General features: G+C 32.6%; 2 protein-coding genes across 2 annotated transcripts; one reads left to right on the top strand and one right to left on the bottom strand.

Annotated features, from left to right (window-relative positions):
* Positions 1 to 1,375: 1,375 nt before the first annotated feature.
* On the top strand, positions 1,376 to 3,990 carry LOC107482044 (probable xyloglucan endotransglucosylase/hydrolase protein 28). Its single transcript, XM_016102421.3, has 4 exons — positions 1,376 to 1,787; positions 1,887 to 1,987; positions 2,543 to 2,751; positions 3,197 to 3,990. The coding sequence occupies exons 1-4, from the start codon at positions 1,598 to 1,600 to the stop codon at positions 3,699 to 3,701; spliced, it is 1,005 nt and encodes a 334-aa protein (XP_015957907.1). The 5' UTR covers positions 1,376 to 1,597; the 3' UTR covers positions 3,702 to 3,990.
* Positions 3,991 to 6,647: 2,657 nt separating this feature from the next.
* On the bottom strand, positions 6,648 to 10,374 carry LOC107482046 (anthranilate synthase beta subunit 2, chloroplastic). Its single transcript, XM_016102422.3, has 8 exons — positions 10,191 to 10,374; positions 9,920 to 10,077; positions 8,576 to 8,646; positions 8,370 to 8,407; positions 8,130 to 8,240; positions 7,791 to 7,890; positions 7,535 to 7,670; positions 6,648 to 7,057 (listed from the first exon to the last, which is right to left on the bottom strand). Exons 1-8 carry the CDS (start codon positions 10,318 to 10,320, stop codon positions 6,956 to 6,958), a joined length of 846 nt encoding a protein of 281 aa, XP_015957908.1. The 5' UTR covers positions 10,321 to 10,374; the 3' UTR covers positions 6,648 to 6,955.
* Positions 10,375 to 11,415: the final 1,041 nt, after the last annotated feature.

Here is an 11,415-nt window from a genome sequence, read left to right as displayed (position 1 = left end):
AAATTAGTTTATATTTAATGTAAAAAATTTAAAATCACATAGTTATTTTAATTTTGTTCATGTGTATTCAAACATAATACTAAATATTATATTAATGTCTTATATATCATATCTAAATACAATATATAAAAAATAATTTTTAGTATCTTTGTTATATTGTCTTTGTCTCAATATCACGTTCTATCTTGTTTCTAAAAATAAACATAGCCTAGGTGACGGAGAATCTGTAGAGAGCATACCAATAAATTTGCATTAGCCTAAATTAAAGATCTTGGATAATATTGAGTTGTTGTAAACTTGTAATAAAAAAAATATACTTAATAAATAATGGGTTCAGTTAATGTTAAAATGGATATTAATGTTTTCATTTTAATAAATATATAATAAGTATATTAAAAACTTAAATTTGCATTTTTTTTAAAAAAATTAATTAATAATATTAAATAAGCTCATATATAATTACGTGTAATGACTTTGATTTTTTTGCAAGAACATTTTAAAATTGATTTAGGAGATAAGAATGGGCGAATAGGTGAGGAAGTGGAGGAAAATAGAACAGATATGTTTGCAGGTGGAGAAAAAAAGAATAAATACATTGCAGAAAAAACAGAGCCGCGTGTTCAAGCCTTTGTCATCATCACTCAAGACTCTTCTTCGATTCTTCCATCTGCATGTATTTACTTTAATTAATTTTATATTAGTACGTTTTTTAATTGCCGGATTTTTAATCTAATAGAGTATACTTTAACTGAGAAATAAATAAATAAAATGTTGAGATAGGAATGGGCGAATAGGTGAGGAGGTGGAGGAAAACAGAACCGATACGTTTGCAGGTGGAGAAAAACAGAACAAATACGTTGCAAAAAGAAATAGAGCCGCGTGTTTAAGTCTTTGTCATCATCACTCAAGACTCATCCTCGGTTCCTCCATCTACATGTATTTACTTTAATTAATTTTATATTAGTACATTTTTTAATTGCCGAATTTTTAATCTAATAGAGTATACTTTAACTGAGAAATAAATAAATAAAATGTTGAGACATGTTCTAAAAACATTTGAGACATATCTCTAATTATTTTGAAGCACTTAAAATACTATAATTTTTTCACAATAACATATTCCAAATTTTTATATATAAATTTTTAAAAATATGAATATAAATTATTGTTAATTAAGTATGAATCTAAAATAACAATATTGACTGGAGTACGTAAGATTGCTAATTTAAGAAAAGAAAAAAATAGGAGTCAAAATTATACACTAAAGTAAGATTTATAAAAGATTAGCTACTGATCTATGGACTGTTCCTTAAATAGTAATTAACAAAACTCAAAAGAAGAATAATGAATAATAAAGTTGTGTAACATTTGAAGAGAGGTAAGGAAGTGTCTCCAATAAAAAGAGGATGGTTTGGGAGTGTCTTCCTCTCAAACAAACAAAACCCCTTTTCGGCTCTCTCTATCGTTTCTAGCTGTAGACACATATTCCAAACCCCTTCTTTCACTCTCTCTCTCTCTCTTCTTCTTCTTCATCACCGTTCTTTCTTATATAATCTTCTACACACTCTGAACAACAACGCAAAAGAGAAGAAGAAAGATGGGATTGGGAGGAGGGTTGGTCACGTTCTTTTTGTGTCTACTATTTTTTGCTGCGCCTTCTGCTTCATCAACAAACTTATTGCCTATCATACCCTTCGATGAAGGATACGCACCCTTGTTTGGGGATAACAACTTGGTCATTCACAGGGATGGAAAAACCGTCCATCTTTCACTCGATGAGAGAACAGGTTCTTCTTTCTCTCAAATCTTTAAATCAACTGTTCCTTCTTCTTCTTTCCTTTGATTTTTTTAACAGGCCAAAGTCTTCACCTTTTCGGTGTTTGCAGGTTCTGGATTCGTGTCTCATGATCTTTACCTCCATGGATATTTCAGTGCTTCCATTAAGCTACCTGCTGACTACACCGCTGGGGTTGTGGTTGCCTTTTATGTGAGTAATCGCTGCCTCTAACTCCTCGTTAATTCAAGGTTCTATCTTTTTCTTTCTATTTTTGAAAAAAAAACTGCTTTTTTTCCCTCCTGTTAATTTTACTCGTTTTATCCTATTCTAGAAACTTAATCATCCATCATCGGTAAAGGGAGGATTTTGTCTTCTTTTTTTTCATTTCTTCTCTGGTTCATTACATGATATGTAACGCTATGAACATGATCCAACCAGCTCTCAGGAGTTCACTCATAGGATCCTTGAAGCATGTTTGCAGATTTTTTTTTTCAATGATGTAATGTATAGTAGTTACATCAAGATAGCTTTCAAGTTTCAACTTCATTTTCATTTTCTTCAACCTCAACGTCATCACTAGATACTGATAAAGATTTAGAATTTTTCAAACCAAGTTCAATTTTTATTTATTTTTACTTGAATGGAGTTGAATTGCTTGTTTGAATGTTGAACCGATGATGTCAGTGTTTCTACCTATCTATTTTAACTTATCTGAAAGAAAGGAATAAAAAGGTTGATTTATTTCATAATATTATCTGTGTGTAGATGTCAAATGGTGACATGTTCCAGAACAACCATGATGAAATAGACTTTGAGTTCTTGGGGAATATAAGAGGCAAAGACTGGAGGATTCAGACCAATGTTTATGGCAATGGAAGTACAAGCATTGGCAGGGAGGAAAGATATGGCCTCTGGTTCGATCCTGCTGAGGATTTCCATCAGTACAGTATTCTCTGGACTGATTCTCAGATCATGTAAGCATATCTATATATCTGATTCCCTATCATACCATATTTGGTTCTTTTTGGTATTTTATATACTACACAAACACAACTTTTTTTGTTATAGTCATCGTTCTTACTGGATTTTCTTACTCTATTGTCTTGATGGTTTCGGTTGTTGGATTGACCGGGTTTTGTTCGAACATGTCTTTATTTTTTTGGTCTTGTTTACAAAATCCCCTGTTTTGTTTAATCAAAACATGGTTTAAGCAAATATCACTAATAATTTTATTCAAATATTGCTTAATTGCATGTATCTTTGGTTGGCTACTAATGTTTTTTTTCCTTAGTTACTAGATGGCGGTTTCTTTGTGAGATATAACAGAATCATAATGGATTTTGTGCTTTTTCAAGCATGTTTCTAGTTTTGGCTAATGTTTACTTGTTCTCTGATTCTGCGTTCCTATTCCTTGTGCAGATTTTATGTAGATAATGTTCCTATTAGGGAAATTAAGCGGACGGAATCTATGGGAGGTGACTTCCCTTCTAAACCTATGACTTTGTACGCGACAATATGGGACGCATCTGATTGGGCAACCAATGGAGGCAAATACAGAGTGAATTACAAGTATGCACCCTATGTCGCCGAGTTCTCTGATCTTGTCTTGCACGGTTGTGCGGTCGATCCCATTGAACATGAAGCCAAGTGTGACAATGCTCAAACTTCCAAAGCAGTTCCTACTGGTGTTACACCAGCACAAAGAATCAAGATGGAGAACTTCAGGAAGAAGCACATGACATACTCTTACTGTTATGACAAAGTCAGATACAAAGTCCCTCCAACAGAGTGTGTCATTAATCCCCAAGAAGCTGAGAGGCTGAGAAAATTCGACCCTGTGACATTCGGTGGTGGCCGGCGCCGCCACGGAAAGCGACATTATCGCAGCAGAGGGAGCCAGGCAGAAGAAGCTGCTGCATTTTGAGGGAGGATTCCACATGGTGATAACATTTTCATTGATTCAGTTTGATTACCTGGGTTGATTTTTTTTTCTTTTTCTTTTTGGTGTATAGAGAGAGAAAGAGAGGCATAGAGTTCCGAATATGATAGTTTTGATATGGTTCTTGTTGGTGGGGTATGTGTATAGTTTCATACCTTTAGGTTCCCAGGTACTGTCATTCATGTCTCTTATGCTTTACAAATTGATATATCTGTTGATTTCTCTGTATTTAGACCATACTTGAGGGTTTCAATAAATTATTTATTTAGCATCAGTTATTTATTTATTTATTCAGTATTAGGTATGAATCTTTTCTTTCAACACTGCTAATCAAATCAAATATATATAAAGAACTAGTGCTGTATTGACCCTCAAATTGTAGTATTAATTTTTGTCCCATGATGATAGAGTGTTATAGTATATGGGGTAATATTTGTCACCTTATGGATATTAAATATGGTACATCTTTGTAATTGGAATCCAAAGTCAAGGAAGGTGAACGTGACAAATGAATACAGCAGAGGTGTTGAGACTGGTCAGTTTAATGGGACTTCTACTTAGATGTGACCAAAATTTTCTGTCTTGGCTTGTTCTTTCTCATGTTTTGTTCTTCTAGTAAGTGGATTGGGTTGCAAATTTCAACATAGTGGTTGAGTTGTTCATTGTACATACAAAAATTGGACATTAATTAATATGTTGAAATTGAGCTTGCTTGTGTAGAAATTTCAAGAGCATATACAACTGTATCTTAAATTTTAAAATATGTTGCAACTTGCACTCCATGGACACAGGTAAATTATGTGAACACTTTTTTTGCATGCCTTTGCCCAAGTTGCCAACTAAGCCTCTGCTAAAAGCAATGGATCTCAGTTAATTTCCCTACCTAACATATATTGAAAATATCTTTCCATCAACAAACTGTGTGTTAAAACATGTCATCTCGTATTTGAGTTAGATTATAATTATGGCACAAGTAACCAACTAATACACACTACTTTTACAAACCTGATTGGTTTCTACTTTGTAGTTTGTATAATTATATCCGTAAGTTTCGATTATATTTGGGAATAAGCTTTCCTAGAAAATAAGAAAACTAATTATTACTCCACTCCACTACTTCAATTGAATGTGTTTGAATTGATTTCTAGCTTAGTTTGAAGAATAGTCACGTATCAAAAAGGTCAAATAATCATAACTCAAGCTTTTCAATTGAACATCAATACGTTCACATTACTTTCGTAAAAAATAAAATAGGGAACACACCTAATTTCTTTACACTCTTCATTATTAAGAAAGGAAAAGGTATACCATAATCAATTAAAATTTCATAGTGGCAACTAAAAAAATACGTATAGCTTTTTTCTTTTCTTTTTCTTTTGAGAAAAAAAAGCCTTAAAAAGTGTTACATGAACACCAATAACGGAAATATTTGATAACAAAAGTATTAGTATTTATTAATTATTGTTAGAAGGTAGAAACTCAAGTGCAGTCAATTTCACATGAAGTTGATACCTGAGAGTCGTTAGATGATTTGATTGATTTAACTAAATTTTCATCTAACGACTCTTAGATATCAACTTCACGTGAAGTCGACTTCATCTGAGTTTTCATCTTGTTAGAATTAATAAATATTAAATAAAATAAATTTAAACTATTTAAACTTATTTTTTATTGTCTTCCTAATGTTACCATCAATATTATTAGTTATGACCAGCACCGAATTTAGGGGAAATAGCATTCGAAATAGATAAATACTAGACGATAGGTCTGGAATAGGTCAAAATTCAAAAAGTAATATGGGACACTAGAACCTTGAATATATACTAGACAGGTTGCATGCCGAAGAGGAAAAAGACATTACCTCAATAATCAACCTCAATTTGACTTTATTGCCATTAGGAATTAACCTGAGAAATAATCAAATCCCGTTATTATCGTTCGAAAACGAAATTTCCATGTTAAAGTTGCCCCTTCACACTTCACAGGGCCTAAAAGCTAAAACCACGACCAAAAAGATGATGTGATTGGAGACAAAAACAGTTTGCATTCAACAAATTACTTTCCTGAAATTGAGGCCATAACATAACATGATATTTTGTTCATGTTATTCTCTTTTGATTAAACATTTATGGGGTGCATAGACATTAACACCCCTTGTGAGAACAAAAAATTAGGACTAAACCTACCATGTGAGTTCAGTTTTTCTTGTTTAGACACATTATTTAAGAAAAGATAAATAACTTTGTACTATATAATAAATAATAGGGGGAATCTAAACATAAGCAGAAAACGACATAGTGAAATTCTGAATCGAGACCGACCAATTTGGGTGCATGTTTTTGTAACGGGCGAATCTAATGTTTAATATTCTTGTTCTTGGCTTCACCTTTAACAACAAACATAAACCCTGACACAACTCTAAACATGTCTTTGCTTATATTCTATTTTTTATTAATTATTTTTTTCACTTATGTTGCAATAATAAAAGGATTTAAAATATTGTTATTCGGTTCAGCCTGTGATTAGAACCAATAACATAACCAAAAATAAAATTGTAAATAATTGAGTACTTAAAAAGAGGATTGAGCTTCTGATATGAACAAGTAGGTTAAAATTTTCAGAATATTAAATTGTTAATTCAAGACTCGAGAGAGAAACAGCTGACACTTTTATTTAATTTTGCATTGTTTAGATAACAATAAAAAGCAGTTAACTAATAATAAAAACTAAAAAGCATGGAATAGAATCATAGAGCATTTGTGTTGGGTGCCAACCAGGTCTGAAGTGGAGGGAGGGTGAGGCAAAAGTCAAGTAAGTCAACCATGAAAAAGAGTGTGTTATCTTCATCCCTCACTAGAGCCACATAATAAAACTAATAATTCAGAAGATAACATGCCACAGAATCACTACTCAACCATATGGTAGAGAATGAAAATAAAGATCCTCATAAACTATAGCCAACTTGGAAAGAGATTCTCACATAAACCACAACAAGGTTCTACAACTTTTATATTTATTAGTAACGCCAAATTTGTAGCTCTACAACAATCACATTTATGATGGCTTATAGTATAATGAATCAATTTCACTCCAGCCTAATGTTTGCTAATTGCCATTTAATTAATAAAATCATAACTTAATAGTTTTGCCAATGAATTTCTTAAACTGTTTTCCCTTTCATGTATGTGGTCATCACACCACAAATGTTGCAATGCATTAAGATTCAGCACTAAACATTTTCATGAACCACCAGCCTCCTTTCTCTCAATGAGTTTGATAAAGTTTCGAACAATTTCCTTTCCTTCGGTTGTTATAATGCTCTCTGGATGAAACTGCACACCCTGCAATTTTGAAGAACTTAAACTTTAGCATAGAATTGCCGGTTAATAAAAGCATGAACAACCAAAATAACCCCTTCAATGCCAGAGAGTAAATTCTTGATTTGTACATTCACCTTTTCAAACATCAAATTCTCAATTGAGTTTATATTTTAATATGCAGCACAGTTTAGTGTCAACACAGACGTACTGATTTATTAACTCATGCTATGTACCTTTGTAGTGTATTATACCCAAATTGACTTCTCGGACATCAAAATAGTAACGAAACACATATTAAACAAAAGTGATGATGACAAAGATCTCTACAAACTCTAAATTCAGGTCCATGAAATTTCAAAATATTTCAAAAGCTGTCAGCTAAACTCCATATCAAAATTGAAAACCAGATTACACTATTTTCCTGAATTTAAGAGAAGGGCGATGAATCTTTTCTTGATCTGATCAAAAGAAATCCCCATATAAGGAATAGGGTGTTACCTGTAGATGCTTATACTTCTTGTGACGAGCTGCCATTATAAGACCATCCTCAGTCCAGGCTGTCACCTCAAGTTCTTCATGAGGAAAACTCTCCTTTTCAATCACAAGGCTGTGATATCTACCAGCTAAGAAAGGACTGAAAATAACAGCGCGGTAAGGCCAACTAATGACACAACTCAAAAATAGAAAATAGAAAAAATCAAACAAATCAGAATACAAAAATCGAATTTCATAAATAATATCAATGAATCCCTACTTTGATAATCCGGCAAATAATCCATCTTCTCCTTTCTCATCATAATACACCAAAGAACTTTTCCCATGCATGACACCATGAGGAGAGCGAACAATTTTCCCTGCACAGGTTAAAGGCATAATGTCTTAATCCTATTTCAACTGTCCAGAAAAAGGGAAGAAATGAAAATGATGGAAGTTAAACTACAGGGGATGCTTGCGCTGAAACCAAAAGCCATGTTTGCACCAAAAAAATGTAATGTGAACAATATACAAATTTATCAAAGAGATCTTGCTGTCAGTTATATGCACCAAATATATCAGTGGTGGCTAAAGGTTGAAGAAATCTTAGAAGACACACCTCCAAAAGCTTCTCCAATGCATTGCAAACCCATGCATACACCAAACAAAGGAACAGTTGGCCCAAGTTCCAGTACAGTTTGCAAAGATATTCCAGAATCTTGAGGCGTGCCTGTAAGGTTGAACATTGTGTATCATGTGTCTTATGTGTGTATTGACTGTATTCTATTAATTCATTTTCTTCATCTAATATATAAACATCAAACTATGACAATAAATGAAAATTCAAGAAAAGCCTTACCTGGGCCAGGTGATATTAGCACTCCTCTAGGATTTTTCCTAATAAAAAAGAATAGAATTTTAAAAGACTGTAGCTTAAATTGAGAACTTTAAGAATATGAATATCTATGCTCCCACAACTTGCAGCATGAATATCAATATGGTATACATGCATAAGCATTAAAAAAAAAAAAAGAAAGAAAGAAGAAGAAGAAGAAAGAATATTACTTTTTTAACTCTTCCACAGTCAACTCATCATTCCGGTACACATCAAATTGGAAACCCAACTCCCCCATATACTGCAAATATCATAAACACAATGTTAGAATACGGTTTTTCCACAACCAGTAAAAGTTAAAAGATGTACAAGTGTAACAGTAAATTCTCCACAAGGCTTTCATCCTCATTCCAATTTCAAACCCTAAACCCGAGCTGCAGGTTGAATTCCTTTTGCTTCAAACTGGAGAGAGGGATTTCAAAATTTAAAAATTTTATGACTCTTCTGGAAAAGGGTTCATCTTAATATGAAGCAAAAGATAACAGGGCAAAAGGAATTCAACCTGAAGCATATTTTCATAATACATGCAGCCAAGCGGAACTCCGCCTATGTTACACTTGCGGTACATAGCCGGTCCCAAGCCCGGATAAAGGAGGAGGGTTGTGTTAGGTCTTCGGCAACCAACGTAAAAATATAGCCGAACCCCCCATGACATGCAGCCAAGCGGAGTTAAGTGGATAGAGTAAAGGTAAAAGGAACACCCCATTGCTTAGAGGGTTCTCATACTAATAATGATTCTAGTAAGCAACCCAAACCAATCCCTTAGAATCATACTTTCATACTCATTAATTTGTGGTGTTTGAAATAGAACAGTAGGACATTTCATTCCTTTGTCTTTACAGTCAATCCATTCACAATTTTAACCCTCAACATCCTAATCCCCGTAGTGGGCAATAAAAATTGGAAACACAGAATTGAAATTCAATTTGTAACTACCAATCCACCCCTACTTCATTAAATTTAGGCTACCTTAGTTCAGAAATGATCCATATGAATCCTACACCAAACTATTTGCCATTGTTGGTTTCCACCTCAATTCAAGAGGATCAAGAACATGGATATAACACAGAGGACAGATATGATATAACATGACCATAAGGATACAAGAAAAATTTAAGATTTATGACAAGACACAGATGTGATACAACATGGAATGTTAGTGTAAAATCCCCAAATTTCAAATTAAACCGTGGAAATAATGTTACAAATTAGTGTGAACAATTGTAACTGAAGTGGTCTTAGTCCCTCTAGTTCCAAAATATATGTCACTTTGAAATTTTGCACCTGCAAAACTCATTGTATTTAAAGTTTTAGAGTCGATTGTATCCAAATACATTGAATTCTAAATAAATTCCATTAATTGAGAATCTAAAAACTAAAAAGTATTCTAGTCAGTCAATTCCTGTGAGCCAATGACCTAAATATCATCACCTCAAGCTAACCAGTGAAAGTAATCGAAAACAAATCATTGTAAACATCAAGAAGACACTACAAAAGTGGCGAAAATAATGAACCTGGCAAAGGTTATAGGTAAAGCTGTCATAGTTGTCAATCACGACAATCGGATCGGTGGAGTTCTTAGCAGAAATGGGTGAGTTCGAACTCGATTCCAATACGCCCCCTGTGGCTTTTGGAACCACCCCATTATCCCTTTTTGCCGAAACACTTAAACCTGCAATAAAAACCAAAACTTTTATCGTAAAAAATTGAGAAAATAAAATCAGGATTGAGATTTGCAGGTGGGAAGAAAGAAAAATGCGAAAAGGGAAGAGGAAAGTGAAGTACTGAGTGATGAAGTGGGTTGATTCCGGAGAATGAGGGTTAGGTGGGGGGATTGGGATCGTTTGGAACAGAGAGAAGGGTTTTGGTGAAGAAATGAAGTGTGAGAGAGCGACTGTGACATAGTAGTAGCCATGATCCAAGGACGACCACTGTCTCCGTTAAGCTCGCCCTGTTTTGTTTTGTTATGCACAGTGATACGGATTATCAAAAACTTAAATATAAAAATTAATACTTTGTTTGGATGTAGGAAATAAAATGAAAGGAAAAGAATTTAGAGAAAAAAAAGGAAAGAAAAAATGGAAGAATGAGTGGAATTATTTATGTGTTGTTTGGATGAATAAAAAAATAGAAAAAATAAAAAGAAATTTTTTTATTTAAAAAAATAAAAAAATCATAATAATNATATAATATTTTTTATTTTTTTATTTGTGATGGAAAAAAATTTTTTTAATGAGATTCATACAAAAAATTTATTTTTTTCTATTTTTTGTAATAACCAAACAAAAAAAAATATCATTTTTTATTTATTTTCTTTCTACTCATTTTTTCTCCAACCAAACATAATGTAAGGGCCTGTTTGGATCAATTTCTTTAGAAAAAAATTATACTCAAAAGAATTTAAATTAATCATTAAAAAATTAATCTTTAATAGATAGCATTTGTTCTGAGGGATTAGGACTTAATTTAAAAGACTAGACTCAATATTATGTTTGTTAACCCGATACTAAAACTAAAATTTTAGACTTTAAATACAAAATTTCAATCTTTTCATACCTCCAGATAAAATGGACATAGAGACTATAATTTTAGAAGACTGAGACTGAAATTTTATTAATAATTTCTTTTAAAAATACCCTCATTCTAAATTTATAATTTCAAGTTTATTCTTTGTGTAAATCTAATTATTAGAGATTCTTTTTAACTAAGTCTATTCTTAAAGGTGAATATTATGGTGCCTAAGATATGATGTCTAATTTACTAAAAAAGGTAAAGAAATAATATTTAATAAATTTTAATTATTTTATTTTTACTTTATACATTTTATTTTTTACCTATAAAAATAAATTAGACAATTTAAACACAACAATAAAAAACATCATAGAATCCACCGTTCTTAAAAGCTGAACCACCATCTAAGAGACCCTTTTGAAGCCTGTGTCCTATCACCACCGCTAGAACCATTGTCTCCTCCTTGTCTTCGTAGCCACTATGACCTAGGTTAGTCGAT

The sequence above is a fragment of the Arachis duranensis genome, chromosome 3 (assembly GCF_000817695.3).
Source record: "Arachis duranensis cultivar V14167 chromosome 3, aradu.V14167.gnm2.J7QH, whole genome shotgun sequence".
Taxonomy (NCBI): domain Eukaryota; kingdom Viridiplantae; phylum Streptophyta; class Magnoliopsida; order Fabales; family Fabaceae; genus Arachis; species Arachis duranensis.
This window is presented reverse-complemented; position numbering and strand designations above follow the sequence as displayed.

Coding starts and splice junctions, on each gene's coding strand:
- LOC107482046 (XM_016102422.3), bottom strand. CDS start 10,320: ATGGCTACTACTATGTCACAGTCGCTCTCTCACACTTCATTTCTTCAC. Junction 7,891..8,129: donor CATTGGAGAAGCTTTTGGAG/GTGTGTCTTCTA, acceptor TAACCTGTGCAG/GGAAAATTGTTCGCTCTCCT. Junction 7,671..7,790: donor TTATTTGCCGGATTATCAAA/GTAGGGATTCAT, acceptor TGTTATTTTCAG/TCCTTTCTTAGCTGGTAGAT.
- LOC107482044 (XM_016102421.3), top strand. CDS start 1,598: ATGGGATTGGGAGGAGGGTTGGTCACGTTCTTTTTGTGTCTACTATTT. Junction 1,788..1,886: donor TTCACTCGATGAGAGAACAG/GTTCTTCTTTCT, acceptor CGGTGTTTGCAG/GTTCTGGATTCGTGTCTCAT. Junction 1,988..2,542: donor GGGTTGTGGTTGCCTTTTAT/GTGAGTAATCGC, acceptor ATCTGTGTGTAG/ATGTCAAATGGTGACATGTT.